This window comes from Anser anser (genome assembly GCF_964211835.1).
Source record: "Anser anser genome assembly, chromosome: 5".
NCBI classification, from domain to species: domain Eukaryota; kingdom Metazoa; phylum Chordata; class Aves; order Anseriformes; family Anatidae; genus Anser; species Anser anser.
In genome coordinates this window covers 6912100-6929985 of record NC_139725.1, presented here as the reverse complement: position 1 = coordinate 6929985, position 17886 = coordinate 6912100, and the positions used below count along the sequence as shown (strand labels likewise).

At 36.7% G+C, this 17886-nt stretch overlaps 1 protein-coding gene and 1 long non-coding RNA gene across 10 annotated transcripts in view; one reads left to right on the top strand and one right to left on the bottom strand.

Annotated features, from left to right (window-relative positions):
• Positions 1-17886, bottom strand: part of LOC310900241 — a 303162-nt gene that overhangs the window by 221151 nt on the left and 64125 nt on the right. The window lies entirely within an intron of this gene.
• SYT9 (synaptotagmin 9) overlaps positions 1-17886 on the top strand; it is an 81086-nt gene that overhangs the window by 61824 nt on the left and 1376 nt on the right. Inside the window, exons 5-8 of one of the 5 annotated variants that reach the window (XM_083837902.1) lie at positions 951-1122; positions 1757-1886; positions 2499-2655; positions 3519-8298. In XM_083837902.1, the coding sequence (XP_083694028.1) occupies positions 951-1122; positions 1757-1886; positions 2499-2606 (410 nt within the window). In that variant the 3' untranslated portion in view covers positions 2607-2655; positions 3519-8298. Of the gene's footprint in view, positions 1-950; positions 1123-1756; positions 1887-2498; positions 2656-3518; positions 8299-17886 lie in introns of those variants that run through there. The other 4 variants (XR_014584935.1, XM_083837904.1, XM_083837903.1 and 1 more) reach the window with 4 other exon arrangements.

The window sequence follows — 17886 nt, the reverse complement described above, 5'->3', positions numbered from 1 at the left end:
ATTTTAGCTCATTCTGTTTTAACCAACAGTTTAAAATATTCTGCTCTCAAAAAGAGAATTATTTCTAAAAACAGAATTATTCTAAAATTATTCTAAAACCAGAATTATTATTTCTAAAGCCACTATGATTCCAAACAGGATTAGCTGGCCAAACTGTGTTCCTAACATCGGGAACTGTGTTGTACAGAAGACTATTTGTTATGACACAGAGGCAGACTGACCCTTGACAGTCTCCAAGAGCCACTGAGCCAATTCTGCTGCTGTTAGGATATGGACAAAACAGTGATCATCACAGCCTTTTATCAACAACAGCTGCAAAATTTGCTAATGAAAACAAGAAATTAATTCAGATAAGAATTCATAGACTTATTTGCCATACTAGCAGTTGCAGAGCTTCCAGAAAGGAGCTACAAGGAAATAGGTTGTGTTTTTTTGTTGGTTTTATTTTTGTTTTAACTGCATTCAGGAGTTCCCAAATAATTATAATTCTCTTGAGAAACATAATCGACTAAGTTTTACACTTTGAATTATATTACACCATACATCAGTAAATCCTACTGTGTACAATACTATCATCTTCTGTCTGTCCTACAAATCTGTAGAAGTAATAATTACGCTGTTATAAATACACTGATACATAGGCTGTTGTATAAAAGAGTCTTGTATAACATAGTTCAGCAGATATTTTAATACCCTTTGAGAGGTCAGTACACAAAAAAAGAACTTCTTGAACCGAAATTGTTCATTATAGGCATTCAACAATGTAAAGCTTTCCAATGTCCATTACCTCCCAGTCATTCCATGGTAATAAAGAAGCTCAAATTCCAGTCAGGTACAGGTAATTAATTCTGCAAGCAGGTATGGGCAAAGAGACTACTCCCTTTACTTTCCATTTATGTTTACTTCAGTACAACAAAAGAAAACCAACATTATTCTTATGATTCACACAGATCCCTACGTGAAGGTTTCTTTAATGTGTGAAGGAAGGCGACTAAAGAAAAGAAAAACTTCCACCAAGAGGAATACCCTTAATCCCGTTTACAATGAAGCCATAGTCTTTGACGTCCCTCCAGAAAACATTGACCAAATTAACTTGTCGATAGCTGTTATGGATTATGACCGGTGAGATACCTGTACCTGTAAAATAACATGATCTATTGGCTCAAAACCTCTCATTGTAGATCTGCATCCAGAAACAAAGTCATTATTTTTCTTCCAATATATAAGAAATTAAATAATTTGTCATATTGAGTTTGGTAGAAGACTAAAATATCTCATATTGTCAGGCAGCATTTCCTTTCTCAATTTTAAAATACAGATTTCTATCCATAACCAACATAACTAAGCTGCACATACTTAGCAGAAGGGAAATAACTGAACATACAATCAGACAGTCCACACACCAATTTACTGTTTGTGAACAATTACACTAACTCCTTAGACACACACCTCCATTTCTAAAATTGTGGCTTAGTTTTGTATTTGCAACTAATTACAGAGCACAAGCAAAGAATTTTGTACACTCCTCATACAAAAATGAAATAAATGCATACAAATGCACAGTTTATGCTACAATGGGGAAGGCATTAAATTATTTTGATTGCAAAGAGCCAACCTATGTATTTTATAGTTCATTACATTTTGGGTCTAGAATTAATTCTAAAAATCCATGATTAATGTCTCTAATGAAATATGGAAATGGTATGATTCTAAAGGTAAAATTTTAAGAAAAACATATTATGGAACATTTTCACAGTGTAGGTCACAATGAGGTCATTGGAGTATGCCAAGTAGGCAACGATGCAGAAAGTCTAGGTCGTGACCACTGGAATGAAATGCTCTCATACCCACGGAAACCCATTGCTCACTGGCATCCTCTCGCAGAGGTAAGACTTATTTCTTGCTTCCCCATTACTGTAATGTTAAAATTCTTCCATATGGCATCAGAAGTTGGATAAAATTTTACAAACAAAACTAAGATCCACATGTATACTCTTAAATCCTAGAAAAGGGCTTAGAAATACCAATATTAGTAACAAAGTCTGCTCCTTTAATTACTTTCCATTCCCGTGAATTTAAATGTCTAATATATACATGAAAACCACAAACATTATACACTAGATAAAGGGTTCCATTTTGTTTTGGTGGTGGTGGTGGTTTTTGTTGTTGGTTTGGTTTGGTTTTGTTCATTTGTTTTACTTAGGATCTTGGGTAACTTTCACTGATAATTGATACAAAGAAATAGACCTCTTTTAAGGAATAACCAAGACCTACTGTTTTTCTATATAAAAACCTAATCTGACTTCTTCTCTTGTAAGACTGTATCACCTATGCCACTAGCAAATCTCAAGGGATGTCTAACTGCCATGAAAAAAAAAAAAAATGTTTAAGTGTCTCTCGAGATCTGAGACGTTAATAAGAAGCCACACAATCAGAAAAACTTTTCAAGGTTCCTATTTTTTTGTTTTGTTTTGTTTTGTTTTGTTTTTTGTCTTTAGGGCCCTATTCAGCAGAAATGTTATGCAGGTCTTCTGCGCTTGGATGACTGCCGAAGAGGCTTCCTCACCCTTTTAACCTATTCAGCAGAAATTTGGCATTCCTGTTGAACTCTTTCTTAGCCATATCCTCAGGGGCTATTCCACAGAGTCCAGTGGGGTAAAGATGTCCTTTTAATCCCTCTGTCTAATCCTCTCCCCTCCCAATACAGGGAATGCTAATCCTGATTCATGAGACACAAAAATTCAATCATCTGACTAAATTGCTTCTTAAGTGTTCCCATGGTTTATTTTTAATAATAATTTTTATTTTTTTCGTAATATAATTAATTTAATAATTTTTAATTTTTCAACCCTATGTGGTTGAAAATAATGGTCAGGCAACAGGAAGATGTAACAAAATGGCAAAAATACCACAGCGTTACCATGTCTCCATATGCAATTACTGGTGCCTGAAGAGCACAGCAGTGCGCTTGCAGCAGGGAGACCTTTGAACACTCACAAGCTCTGTTGCAGCAGGAGTGCACTATGCCTTTTCAGAGCATGGGTGGTGCCAACAGACAAGTATGTTGTGGAGGATTATCAAGCAAAGTGGGGGAGCTCTGCCCATATTTCTGTGCCCAAAATGAAAAGTTACCTACTGGCTGAAATGCCACACTTGAAACGCCCACCTGGGCATTTGGGAGTTGGATTTAGAAAACATCACTGAGCTCTCAACTCTAGCCAAACAGTTATAGGGACCGCTTGAGAGAGCATGCGAGGAATATTGCAACAATTACTGTCTCCTAGAGCAGGAGAAGTGTCTCTTAGCAGAAGCTGGCTACATCCTCATATCCAACCTGTCTTCCCTCTTCAATAAATTTTATTGCTGCCAGAGCCCACAATTAGGTTTTGACAGCTCTTCCCTTTTCACAGGCATCCTGTTCTTTTCAAACATGCCTGGCCAACTTCTCTAGATTTCATTACTGTGGATTGATTTTCATGTCACTAAGCTAAACAGAGACACTTTTTTTTCCTTCCCAGGAATCAAGTGGGGGAGGGTGTCCAGCGCATCCCGGCTGTGCAGAGAAATATATACACAGCATATCATTTTGGTTCCTGAATCAGGATTAGACTCAGCGAGAGCTTCTGGAACCTCTGTGGCCACAGCCATAGGACCCTGAATATTTGCTGAATAGGACCCTCAAGTCTTCTACTGTGTGAAGAGCTATTGGTTTCAAGTAGTCCAATGTTATCCACTTGTAGCATTAGATCTCCAGCCAACACTATTGCTACCGATAGATTATTTGTATGGTCATAAGCATTACCCAAATTCTATCATAAGTTCTGTTCATTAGAATAACCCAGATTTTACAGGTAACATAATAGCAATGAAAAGCAACAGATACTGGACTGGAACCAGCAACAAAAGCGGTTCTTGTATTTAAAAAAAAAAAGTGCTGTAGTGTAAATGGATAGCTTTGGAAGTCCTTTCTTTTTTTTTTTTTTTTTTTCTTCCCAGAACAATTGTTATCAGACATTTATTTTCTGATGAAAGGTTGTATCCCCACTCTCAGTTGGTGCCTCCTTTCACCTTACATGAAAATAAGATTATTAGAGTCCTTTGCAGAAATCCTTCAAATCTAAAAAGCTGAAATAAGTTCTGTTGGGTGAGAACAAGATACATCCAGCATTTGTAATGACAGTCTGTTCTTTTAGAAAGATGATAACTATCTGTATAATATGGAAGTCAATAGTACTCAGCCTTTGTAGATGATTTTCCAGTCACTGTTTCTTTGTTGTGTCCATGACACTGCAAAGGGTTAGAAGCAACTCGCAGGTGGAGATGTTACATCATACACACAAGCACACAGACACAAATGCACACACACATGCACACAATGTCATTTTAAAATGCTGTTTCAAATATATATTGCCTGTGAAGACTTACTTTATTACTTGTAGTAGAAATAACAGGGCTATCTTTTATGACCGTACATTGTAAACGCTGAAAAATTCTGACCATAAAAAAAAAAAAAATTCAAAGTACTGAATTCTTCCACATGATGGAATCTAGGTCTGGAACAAGAATCCCTCAGATAACTTTTGGCAATTATTTACCCATGCATGGAGTTAACTCTTCCTTCAAACTTTTCTAGAGATAATTTCATTCAAGTTTTCACACACAGATCTTTACCTTAAAAGTGCAAAGGCAAAGTATGTCTATTTTACACAATCTAGTTGCCTGCTAAATAATAACAGGTAGGGAGCCCTTGTCACTATATATAGTTCAGGTAAGTTTATGCACACACACTGCTTCACACCTTGCATGTGTTGAATGCTCACCAAGCATTTTGAGTTTGTAAATTGAGCTGACACAAATATGCTTGCACAGGTTGAAAAAATATTTGATTTTTTTTTCTCCAAAATCTGAAAAATTAGTTTTAACCTGTTAATCGAGGGTATTCCAGAAAACAAGAATTGATAATTGTTAAAAGCACAGCTTGCCATTTGCAGAAAATCTTGGATCTCTTGTAAAGGTGTAGTGCAGCTATAAAGCAGAAGTCCTAAAAGTACCATTGCTTGTTTTTCTTTTTTTGTTGTTGTTGTTTGGTTGTTTTTTTTTTTAATTAAAAAAAAAAAAAACTCATACTATGAAGAACACTCCCGGAAAACTCAACAATTCTTCAAAGCCTGCCCAAGGAACATTTCAGATTGGTAGCTGGGCATGTCCAGTAGAACAAAAAAATACAGCTATAAAATAGCTCTAGCAAAACCATTTCACTACACTCTCAACTGAAGCCTTACGTCAGCAGACCAGTGATATAAATACAATGCTTATAACGGTTCATGCATGATCCTCACTTCAGGCAAAATTCTGCACTCTCTGCTCAGGCACATCTCCCAGGAGCCAATGTGAGGAGATATGCATGAGCAAAGAGGAGGACCTTTTCCTTTGGAGTGGTGTTCTTTGATTTCCTGGGCAAATCATTATACATGCATCCCTACCTGGGATGCAAAACAGGCAGCTGCATGCTTTCCCACTGCAATTGCTATTACCAGGGCAATGTAAAGAACAATAGCTTCTGTAAAAAGGAAAACACCTATGCAGCTAGCTTGTTTTGTCTCCATGTAACAGAGCAAAAGCCTTTCTAAGATTTGTCTCTAGTGACTGAAAAGGGCATCAAAAGAAAACTAGTATCATTATAATGGCTACTGTTTTAGATTTTATTACCATACCATACTCAGTTCATTAATGCTCAAGGGGCTGGCATCAGGAGAATGATTTTGAAAACAGTTCTATTACAAAGAAGAAATCTCTATGTTCAGGAAGCATTTCAAGTGGAACCCAGCACACCTCAAGGGTTAGAGATGATTTTTTAAATCCTCCTAAATCTTGTTCTCTGACTCATGATTTACAAACTGTTACTCAGGCTATGGCATTACTGTGTTCTTTATAAAAATATATGCCTCTTCATAGAAGTGCAGAAGTGGAGCGATAGTTGTTTTCTACACTTGGATACTTTACTCTTCACTTTTATACTCCAGTTAATCGATGCTATTCCCTAGAACTCAAACATTCCCATGGTATGGTTCTGGTGGGCTGGTACTAAAATGTGAAGACAGCAGCAGCATACAATAATGCAACAAGTGCATTGAAGTAACAGCGTTCACTGCTAGAAAGCCAGCTGGAAACCAAGGGATAATTGTGATCCCAGTACTGTTCACACATGCTTTTCTGAACTATGATTCCCAAAGGTGAATTAGTAGAAGGGCTCAAACGAATAATTCCGAACCTCCAACCCTCATTTGTTTTCTTATTTTCCGTGAATGAATAATTATGCTGTATCACAAGTACAATAAGAGTAAAATAGAAAGGGAAATCCCTTAGAAATGCATCTCAGCAAGATTTTAATCCCTCTTCACTCATTAAAAATGTGCTATTAAACTGTTAATTTTAGTTTTCCATAACAAGCCACAATTTCAGGTATTATTAAAAAAATAGAAAGAAAAAAGTCAGTGAGAAAACCTTCCAAGATACTGACACTGAGGCAGATTATAATGGGAAGTTGTGTGAAATTCCCCTGCTAAAATACTCACAAGCACAATCCTTCTGCAGCTGAGTGCTGAAATTTCTTTATTTTCACTGAATTCACAAGACATCAAAAGCATCTCTGTTCTTTTGCCTCATTTTCCCCTGTAAATAATCCTGGCAGTGCACCAACATGCATACATCACAACCTGTGGCAGGGAGTGGCAGAACAGAAAGCAAGTATGGTAGAAAAAAAAAGAAAGAGGAAGACTGCTCATTCAGTCTGAAGTGAGACAACAGACCAGAATGCAAAGTAAGGTTACTTTAGTCCACCCATCTTGGTTTGAGGGCATAGTTGGGATGTATTTTTGTTTTTTAAACATCAACCATTATGCATAGTTATATCAACACTGAGCACCTGAAGTCAGAAGTACAAAAGATATATTTAGACTTTTATAATTTGGCAGTGTTAGAGCACTGAGGGGGCCTATTTGCCATTAAAAATAAAAAATAAAAATTAAATTTTAAAAATTGCTACAAACTCTCTTTATTCTCTTCTAGCTTAAAAGCAACAAACGATAAAGGGGAAGGGAGAAAGAGGACTGGAAATTCAATTGAAGAGTCTGTTTGACCCAGTTAGAAATCTACCAAATTAAATTACTCTTAATGCATTTTGAATTCATTTGAACAGAAAGAAGAAAAAAACATACTAGGTAACTCAGCCTGAATTGTCATCAATAAAATGTTTTCTTCCCTTTAGAACAGTGCGTTGTCAAACAATTACATCTCAGTATCAAGCAAGAAAACAATGGCTTTCTTATCTAAAAGGGAAAAAAGCATGTAGAGAAAGCAATCCACAACTTTGTGGAATTTAATAGAAACCCTCTGTGCTGGGGAAAATCGGAGCAGGACAGACTCTGTAACAACTTCACTTTGATTCTTGCTGTACTTACTGCAAGGCCTTGCTTAAAACCATAATTCTGTTTGGAAGTGACAGCCTTATGATACGTGAACCAAGCTGTGCAAGGTGTGAGGGCACTGCACATTCAGGTCTGAGCTGCATTTAGAGTTAGTATCTGACACAGTGGGTTGGGCAAGGAACTACAGCTGGGAGTACTCCAGGGTCCTGCGGTTCTCTGAAAGGACTTCCACCTTCCTGAAGGCCTGTAAAATGCACTAATCCAGAGGGCAGAGATGGACGCTATTCAGGAAAGGTATCGTCAGGACTAACTCAACTGCTGACTGAACACTGCACGCATGGCACAGAAGGGAAGATGACATGAGAACTTGTAAGCATCTGGGTTGTTTGATTATTTTGTGTGGGTTTTTTAGTTTGTCCTTCCTTTTCTCAGATGTAGACACTGTAAAACTGAAATGTTTTACTCCGTTGCATGCTGGCCAACTGTCATTTTTAATACCCCTTGCAAAGATGCACAAAGAGAGCTGTGTTGTTTTGGTATACTTTCATTTTTAATAACACATGAACATTGTGCTATTCTTTATTATTTCTTGTTCAGTAAATAGTCCTGGTATCTCTATGTTTCATGTCTAATTTTGGAGAGTAGAGCCATACCTGTATCAAGGCTCTCTCAACTAGGTGGGCATTTTGTTTTAGTAGAAATAATGCATGATTCCTTTCACAGTGATGGTTTGAGGGAAAAAACAATCTTAATTTTATAATATGTATTACAATCTTCTAAACACAAGTAAAAATGTACTGTGATTTATTTATATAAATCTAGTCGGAACAAGTAATTTTGATCTTAATAAAAACTCTGTAAGAAATCGTGCAATTGTAATTTACTACTATTTTGTATTTAATAAATTAATGTTTAATTCGTTATTCAGAAACACACAGCAAACACTTTGGAAGTGTTTTAACTCAACTTTTATTCCAAAGACGTTTTGTTTCCATGAAGTAAATGAGACCAGAAGGACAAAGCTGTTAACGCAATAGTTATTTTACAGCACTCAAAAAAGATTTGGAGTTTTGAATATGGAACCCTCCTCCTGTTTAGTCCCATGGACACAATCATCGTTGGAGAAACATTTTTAGATATATCAAATATGATTTTTATACTTAATATCAAAAAAGAAAAATCAAGAAGCTACAAAAGTACTTCTACCAACTTATAGTGTGGTAAATTAGTAAAATTAGTATTTAACATGGCAGGTTATCAAAGTTAGCATTTCTCCTATCAATACCTGACATGTAGCTCAGGGAAATCCCCAGGGGACCACTGGCAGAGCCCAAAAAGAAACGGAAAAGAGAGCACAGCTGTACCTGTGGTATGAACCTGCAGTATGAACTGCACCTAAAAAGGCTATATTCTTGTTTTATTTCACGCCAACTGAAACTCCATATCCATCAGCAAGGCTTCTACATGTGCATGACATCTACTTCATTGTGAGTTTCTCTGTTTCTTTAGGGATAAGATTGGTCTCTCCTCATTTGGAACATCTTGCCTACCTGCATGTACTACATTAATACGGGGTCACTGACGTATAAACTGTGGCCACAAAATTTCATGCAACTGGAATTTAATTCAGCTCAGTTCTCTTCTTGGGACTATTTGACAGCAAAGACGGATGGCAAAGAAATGCAAACAGTCCTGTAGTTTGGAAGTTACTATTACCCTTACAAGTGGCAGCACCTGCAGGCCCTAGGTAGCCTCTTGTTTTTCTGCATTCCATACAGGCACATGGACAGGAAATCAGTGCTCCAGAGAGCTGGCTTGGTAAGATCACAGGAGAGATGGAAGATTGACTAAGGACACACGTATAGAAATTTTGTCCCTGGCAACGACTGGAGTATTTACCACCCGCCATAAGCCACCACAAACTAGACTAGAGCAGAGGAGGTTTACGAACTTCAAAAGTGTTTTTAACGTCTTTTAAAAATACTGTTTTGAATGTTCCTATTCCTTTGTTGAAAAGCCATTATGAATCTCTTCCTCTGTCAAAACTGATCCACACAGCTCTTTTCAACAAACTTTTCCAGCAGAGCCATCCTTTAGGCCTTTATACACAGACTACAGACCTTAAACAAAACGCCAGTAAGGCTGGGACAGCTGCAAGAGTGATTGCAGCAGCTTTTGTGGACCAAACCATTAATGAACTAAAAATGCCAAGCAAAAAGTTAATAACCCCCACTTAAAAAGCCTGATCTATAGCAAATAAAACACCCTGCAACATTAAACCTGCAAAGACAAGTGATCCTGCACAGTTAATATCCAGTGAGGTGAACATTAAGAAAGACACCATGTTAATAACAAGCAGTACTGGCAGCTGACTATGGCTCTACGAGGGCGAAGGCCTAGCAGAACTTGCAGCAAATTGGAAATAGAGCCTGAAGGGACAGACAGGAGTGACAGTGCAAGACAATATCCTGAATAGCCTCGGACACAGGCCATTACAGTAAGAAACCAATAGCTCACAAAGAAGCAGAGACACAGAATAGGGCATGACAAAATTAGCAAAAACTTTGAGACTCCAGAAGTAGCTTTTTTCCAGGAAAGGAAATCACATAGCATTTCGTACTACAAACTAATTCCAGTCACATCTGACAGTAATGTGACTTAAATTTGTCAAGGTTGGCCCTAACAGCAGTTTCTAATATAAGCAACACACAATTTTTTATTATAGAGACTTGTGTAAATTCCAAACAAAATTTTAAAAAGCCACACTTTGCCTTGAAACAGAAATCAGTAGATTGGTCAGGGCTGAATCCTACCCTTGCATGACTTGTACAAATAGGAAGTTCCAACACCCAGAGCCGAAAGTTGAAATTGTCCCTTAGTAGCAACAAAACCAAAGTCTATTTCAAGTAACAGTTTTTATCACCCTGCTCAGTATTCTGATATTGCCTTTTAAACAGCATCAAATCATTTGCTGGCTATAGTTAAGCATTTCTCATTTCCTAATTAATTAATCACACACTTCAGTCTGGTGCACCATACCATCCAAAAGGTCATGGCCTTAAACCACTTAACTTGCAAATAACAATCAGTGAATTTATGTTCCAATAAAACAATCTGTAAATGTTCCATAACATAAGGTGGGCCTGAACAGTCTGCTCCAAAGAGCCTAACCCAAAACAGCTTTATTATTAAAGAATCATTTAGAAGTTTGAGAAATGTCAATAAGGTTAAGATGTGTTAGATCTTTACCCAAAGGAAAAGCTGTTAACAGAAATATCTTTGTGGTGCAAACTAATCTCAACAACAAAATTGTATTCAAATCCTATCTAAAGTTTTATAATTTTCAGTTTAGCAGACAGAATTCTGGTTTTAGAATGTAACTATAGCCATATAATTGATATCTTGGTAAATGACAAAAAAAAATCTTTTTAAAAATCTTTAAAAAAAAAAAATATAGTCGTTAATTCAGCTAAGTACTCAAAAAATGCAATATGATTTTTAAAAATATTGACTAAGATTGCAACAGTTTTGAACCATTTGGATACTTTTCAACTTTAGGAAAAAAGAATTCACTACAGAAAAATCAACAAATAAATTATGAGATTATTCATCAAATTTTCGCAATTTAGCTTAAATAAATAATTCCAATCTCACCCATCAGTTCATACATCTTATGTTTCACAACATAAATGTTTCAGGCAGAGAGCATTAAGTATTCCAAAAAGTCTTTGCCAAGCCTGGCCCACTTTCTTCCATTACCCGTGAGGAATCTCACCCACCTTCTAACTTACACAGACCATGCAACATCATACATAACTGTAAAGTTCAAACAACCTTTAAAAGATATGCTGCTTCATTTTGGATTTTATTACTAAAATCGTGCAAATAAATAAATCTTGTAAATTAATGGAAAAGGAATTGGGGACCTACAGGCACTGCCAACACGTGTAAGTCTTATAGCTGCACCAATTAGAACAGTAGGTACATTTTTGGTCAATAATGAAAATACGTTTAGGCTATCATAAACGGCAGAAGATTCCCTAAATTTTTTTTTTTCCTCACACAATAGCAAACATCTTAGAGCAGGTTATTTCCTCAAAATAGAGTTCCAAACAATGCCAGGTGCTAAGCTAAAAGTTTAGTATCCTCTCTCTAAGGAAAGCATGCTTGACACAGGCAGCATTCAATGTGTGATGAATCCTGAAATCTGCAACATAAACAACTGAACATCGTGTAGGAGCCCTTCGTGCAGAAAGCACCCAAGCTCCTTCCTTCAGCCAGGAAACCCTCGTTTCTCTTTGAAGAATGCCCAGCCTGATATATCATATTCTTCCTGCTGCCTCATCAAACAAGGCAGCAGTCTAACAGACAACTTTTATTATACTACATTCCTGAGAATCCTGTCTGCTTTGAACACAGCAGGAGAGTGGGGAGCAGGGGTTAAATATGATGCTTTCTTGTTCCTAAGCTGCATTTGTGTCTTATCCAGACGCTTCTAAGATACTACTATAGGAATGGCCTTTAAAGTATGTTAGGAAGCCTCAGTTTTTATGAAGAAGGAATTCACCCTGACCCTTCCAGGTCCCCAAATACCAACGCACAGCAATTTTTATGCAACACAGTCTGCAAATGAAACCTAAACTTTTTGAACCCGAAGGTTCAACACAATGCTTAAAAAATAATACCAAGAAAATGCAGCCATGACAGTGAACCCAGACAAAGTTTATTTCAGTAACATATTACTCTTACAGTAATATATGTATCTGTGTATGATGTCACATTACCCCAAGTGACTTTCGTTCATCTCTCTGGTTTAAGTGCTCTAACAGTGTTTTCCTGTTTGTTTTCAGCTCCAAAATAAGCAGCATGGGTGTGCTTCAGACTGTGCCTAAAATAGCAGCTGGTTTGTAATTACTGCCTGAGATCTAAATTACAAAAACCTGTCACTCCATGAAAAGATCTAATTATGGAAAGGATTTTGTATGCATAGTTTGTCTGCATACTCAAACATCAATTAATTCATTACCGTCTAATCCTGCTCATAAATGGAATTTCACAGATTCCTGAATTCCTGAATCCACAAAAATTTGTTTTCAAGTAAAAAATTACCACCATTATTGACTGAATTAAGATAAGCATACTTCTCCCCTGAGGAGATCAGGGCTGCAAGCAAAGCCTTTCATCTCTTTTCTCAGCAAAAGGATATACAATTGCCAAGTTGCTAATTGAGGATTGAAACCAAGTATTGTTTATTCCCTGCAGGTAGGTGGGATAAAGCCAAATCCATATGCCTATATGCAATGCTGAGTTTTGCAGGGTATCACACAAATCCCAACTACACCTACCATTGCAACTTCAGTCTGGCAGCATAGCTTTCGTTCTCCAGAATTTTGCCTATACTTCATCCTTTCTACCTTCACTGTTGCTATTTTTTCCCCCGGCAACTAGCCACACACAGCTGACAGTCATAAAGCTTTTGAGGCCAATTTTCTTTTTGACATGCCTACCAAAGGAACAGGACAGTAGCATGGTACCAGAAATATGAGATCAAATTATCTTTGCGCTGTCCACAGCTGTGTGACAGACAAAGGGTTGGTGTATGCTTGAAGAACCTCAACAATATGCTTGGTCTCTTCTTGATCTCCCTCCACCTACTGATGCAATTGCTCTGCCAAATGTGATGTCTCAAAAATAGCATAATGCTGGGAATGCTCTGCAGGGAGTCAGTGAGGAACTTTGTCTTCCCTTTTGGGAACTTGTGGAAAGAACTACCAGACTTGAGGCACTCTCAGTGCCTTAGAGCTGCTAGGAAAGCTGTGACTTTTTTTTTTTCTTCTCCATTTTCTCCCCTCTTATGGTGTAAGGTCTTAAATACAGATCATCTCTGACACAGTTCTTATTCTGCAACGTAAAGAATTCTTCATCCCTTTACTGATGGCCAAAGAAAGGTAACTAGAAAGGGAAATGTTATCCAATTTCCCTTAATGTCATTCTACTGACCCCAACTGTGCTGCAATTAGATTGTGGAAAGCACTCTGTCAAAAAAAAAATTCAACTATGTTTACGTTTTACTAATTAATTTAGCCAATCTGGGATTCTGTAATTTACATCTAAAAAGAGCAGTTTACTAATGCTTGCTATGTATAACCTGGCCCATGCTAAGTAGCACTGCCAATTTCACTTACAGCTGTATCTTTGTTTAGCAAGAGAACAAAAAGCTTCAGGATTATTTCAAACTTCATGTGATCATTATTACTATTCAGTGCTTAAGTTCTGGTAATTCTAAGAGGTCCACCAGGCTAGGCGTGAGAAAAAATGACACATTTCAGAGTGCTCGATGAAGAATCAGTGCACCAAACATCTGGAAAGTGAGTAAGGTTTAGAATGGACACGTAGGAAGAGACACTGGCTACTTACACACACATCTATAAAAGTTCTCCAGTATTTATACTGAGGCCAGACCCAGTGTTGCCTCACTTGTTTAAGCTCCTTGACATCCACAGCTTCAACTGGGATCTAACTAGATGGTTTCACTTGTGTTAGGATGAAGTGGCAGCAATGGAACAAGAACACAGACTTCCATTCCTTCATTTACAGTGTTGGTTTCCTCAAGTCTTAATCATCAAACCATGCCTCAGTTTCTCTCTCTATAAACCATGTATAAATATTTTCATGTGTGAAATATATCAGGCTGTGTAGATGGCAAATACAACGTTTGACGATTATGAAGAGTGCTGTAGTGAAGGATCATTTTTGATGTTTTCATGAAAATAGCCTCTTTGGAGCGATAAATTAGGATGATACCTACTACACAAGGGGATACTAACTGGAAATGAGTAAAAGTAGCACTGCAAAAAGTAGATTGTGTAGTAATGGTAGATAGTAGCTAGCTACAGCCAGATGCTATGAAGAAAATGTGAACTTCTGACACGAATTAAGGGCCATATTCTTCTTTTATTTAGAGAAGATAATAGGCAAATAGTAAACGCACGTAGAGGGGTTTCAAAATCTTCCAGCACTACCTCCTTCAGAAAATACAAAACCACTAACTGAACTGGTAATAGACTATAATGTGGAAACGTGTTTGTGAAGTGCGTGGTGACACCCTACATTCTTCTCATATTTTCAGGAAAGAAAAGGAGTGAAACAGAACAGCTGAATAAATAAAGAAAAAAAAGAGAGCAGGGATGGTTCTGTATGTTAAGTGGAAGAGTCAAACCCATGTTCTGGTCCATGATCTGCAAGACTATGTCTGTATTTTGTTCACTGTCTTTTTCATATAAAATATAGGTCCACTTCAGCCACTAATTCTCCTCATATAATTGTGGCAAGCAACTTAGAACCTTACTATTTGATGGATCTGGTGCTTTTGCAAACCTCAAGTGAATACCCTAATAGAGCAAAAATATTCTAAAGTGCAGCTTTGGATTTAGGCACCTAAATTCCACCCAAATTCCTTTTCATGCCTTTAAATCCATTCTGATACCACTGGTGACATAAAACTTTACAATTTTATCATTAGTGTTACATGTTCAGCATTTTTGCTTAAAATCACAGGTAGAACCAAGACAAGGAAGGAGTATCAACTTTCACATAGTTTCTGAGGAAATCTTTAAAGAACTGTGTTCAGAAATCAGTGAGTACATTTACTCATCCATATTTGCTACTTCTGTACTTAAGGTGAGGATCACTTGAAAATCATTTATCCTTGATTTCTAAGTTTGACTGTCTCATGAACTTTGGCTTTTCTGTTTGTATAACTTCAAGTCTCCAGTGGGTGCAGAGCTCCCACAGTGCTTTCAGGCTGTGCTGGAACCTCGTTGCAGGCACAACTAACAGATTTCTCTGTACCTTCATAGTACTTTGAAGAGGCAGAGTTAAAGCTTTTCTTTCATACTTAGTTTTTGGACACCCGGCCATCTCCTGAGAAACTGAAAAACCACAAAATACTACTGACTCCATCTAGTTTCTAAAGGAAGACTTAAATTATGTTTTCTGGAATAAGCCTAGTCTAGACTAACATATCTGTGTTTCAAACAACTGTTGATGTTTCCTAATTGTAGTGAACAGTCCCCATTAGACATCTGCACTGTTTCAGAACACTGAGCTTGAATGATACAGTGCCTCATTTCACATATAACCTAACAGATTGGAGGCATTAGTACAGTCCCTCAGCAACTCATTTTAATGACTTAGACAAGTTTTAGTGCACTTTTCATGCAAATAATGACTGAAGGTTGCTTGCCTCATAATAAATAAATAAATAATGTTTTAAATAGGCTCAAACTTCTTGAAGGAATAATCTATTGTACCTTCATTTAATTTAAGCAAAAACATCTTCCTGGTCTACTCCTCCACTCACTAATACTATTGGGAATATTGCCATTGACTACAGTGAGGAAAAAACACCTAGTTTACTATTTTATAAACTGAAGCAAATATCAAGTCATTGAGTTTCTTCACATGGTACTGATCTATGCATTTATTTTTATAAACACAAAGACTTAAACAAAGGGCAGACAGAGCTAGGAAATTTACGAGAAACACTGCTTCTTTTTGGTCAGTATTTTTTAAAAAAAATTGTTTAAGGATATTATTTGGCATTATTGACTTGTCAGCATACAAACTTAGGGGAAGAGGTAAATATAATTTGCAGAAAGAGCTATTTAGAAGTCCCTTTTCAACACAAGAATGAAGACACTTGAGGTTACTCAGCATTTTTGAAAATCTTGTCCCATCTAAGCGCAACAAAACCAGAAGCTGATTATAAACACCTCCTGCTGATGAAGATATTTTGCGATTATTATAAATAGTATTTATTTGAAATATTTCCCAGTTATTCTAGAGATGAGCAAAAAATCTAAATGTTGATCTTCTGCAACACATGCCATAATAAATACAGCCCCAGCTTTAAACCACAACACTTTGCTGTGAACAGATGTTATTTTGTTCTAGTGTGCTTTCTCCTCATATCAAATTCAGAATAGTCTTCCCACTTACTTTTCCACATTACTGATCTTTTCCACATTACTGATAGTCTTTTTAACTTTGAACAATATAACCAAAGTAATAATCAATGTTCTGCTGAAAATCCAGGGATTCAACAGATAACCTTAAACCACATAACTCAGATTCCTGTCCACAATTTATAATAAATGTCTGTATTTAAAGAAAGCAAATATCATGCAAAACATGCAGGTGATTCTTTATCATACAGAGAAATATTTTTATTTCTAATAATGAATCAGAAAGCAAAGCAGCAAGAGATGGAAAAAAAAAGAAAAGAACAGTAGGAGATGAAGTGGAGAATATGATGGGGAAAAAAAGAGATAGAACTAGAATTAAGGCAATGATGTAGAAAAAAATCCTGACAACTTTAATGGGTTGTCAAGGAAGAACTCTAAATGTTCCAAAACAAACCAAACAAAAAGCAGAGCCATATAAATACATAGAAATGAAACCAGAACAGAGCATCTCATCTGTTATTTCAGGATATCATAGTAAAACTACTCTTCTTAATAAAACTGTAAATGGTGTTTAATGAAATGCTGCTTTATTTTATCACATATCCAGCCTGTCTTGTCTCTAAAGATGAGCCTGCATCAAAATCTCTCAAGTCTATTTCTCTTTTCTTAGCTTACGTGATCTCTGATGCTAAAACACCATAATAATGCTGAGCTTACCATCTTTCTTAGATACAATCATGTTGATTAATTATTTACTGCACAATATACAGTAAATGAACATCTCTGTTAGAGTACAAGCATATGTGGATTCTTCCCATGCAGGTGAGCAGGATGAAAGCTTTCCTAATGTTATCTTCTGTAGTCACTCAACAATAACAATGAAGAACATTATAAAAGAACATTACAGAAGTGAGAAGTACAAATCATGCCGAGGACACTGCTGTAGTTTTTGAACCCTGACTTACATCAGGATGATGTTGTGCTATCAAAGGAAGCTGGGATTGACTGGGTCTTCAAATACTTCATTATATCTTCAGGCATGTCAGAAGGAATATACATGTTTCTTTACCTGAGAGGAGAACGCTTATTTCTCCAATAATCACATCTGCTTTTAGGTACCGCTGTGGTAAGGAATCACAAACTGCAGGGAGACTTAAATTAGCAGAAGATGTTTGTAACTAATGAAGAAACAATACAGGTTATATTCTATTACATTTCTAGAGAAATTTAGCTTTAAAAGAGAAGATCACATAAGGTTTAAATGGGACTATATATACACCAAGTGCCTGATGCCATGCTTAAAATGTTTCGATATTACCCCTTATCTATGTATATTTGTACTCACACACACACTGCACCATACTCAGTGTTGGAAAAAAATACTTTTAACCAGCTCTTTTTCCACAGCAATTGTCACCCGTGATGAGTGCTAAAAATACAGCCATAAAAAGCAATCTGTTTCTGTGAGTTCTGTGTACTCTTTCATCCTCCTT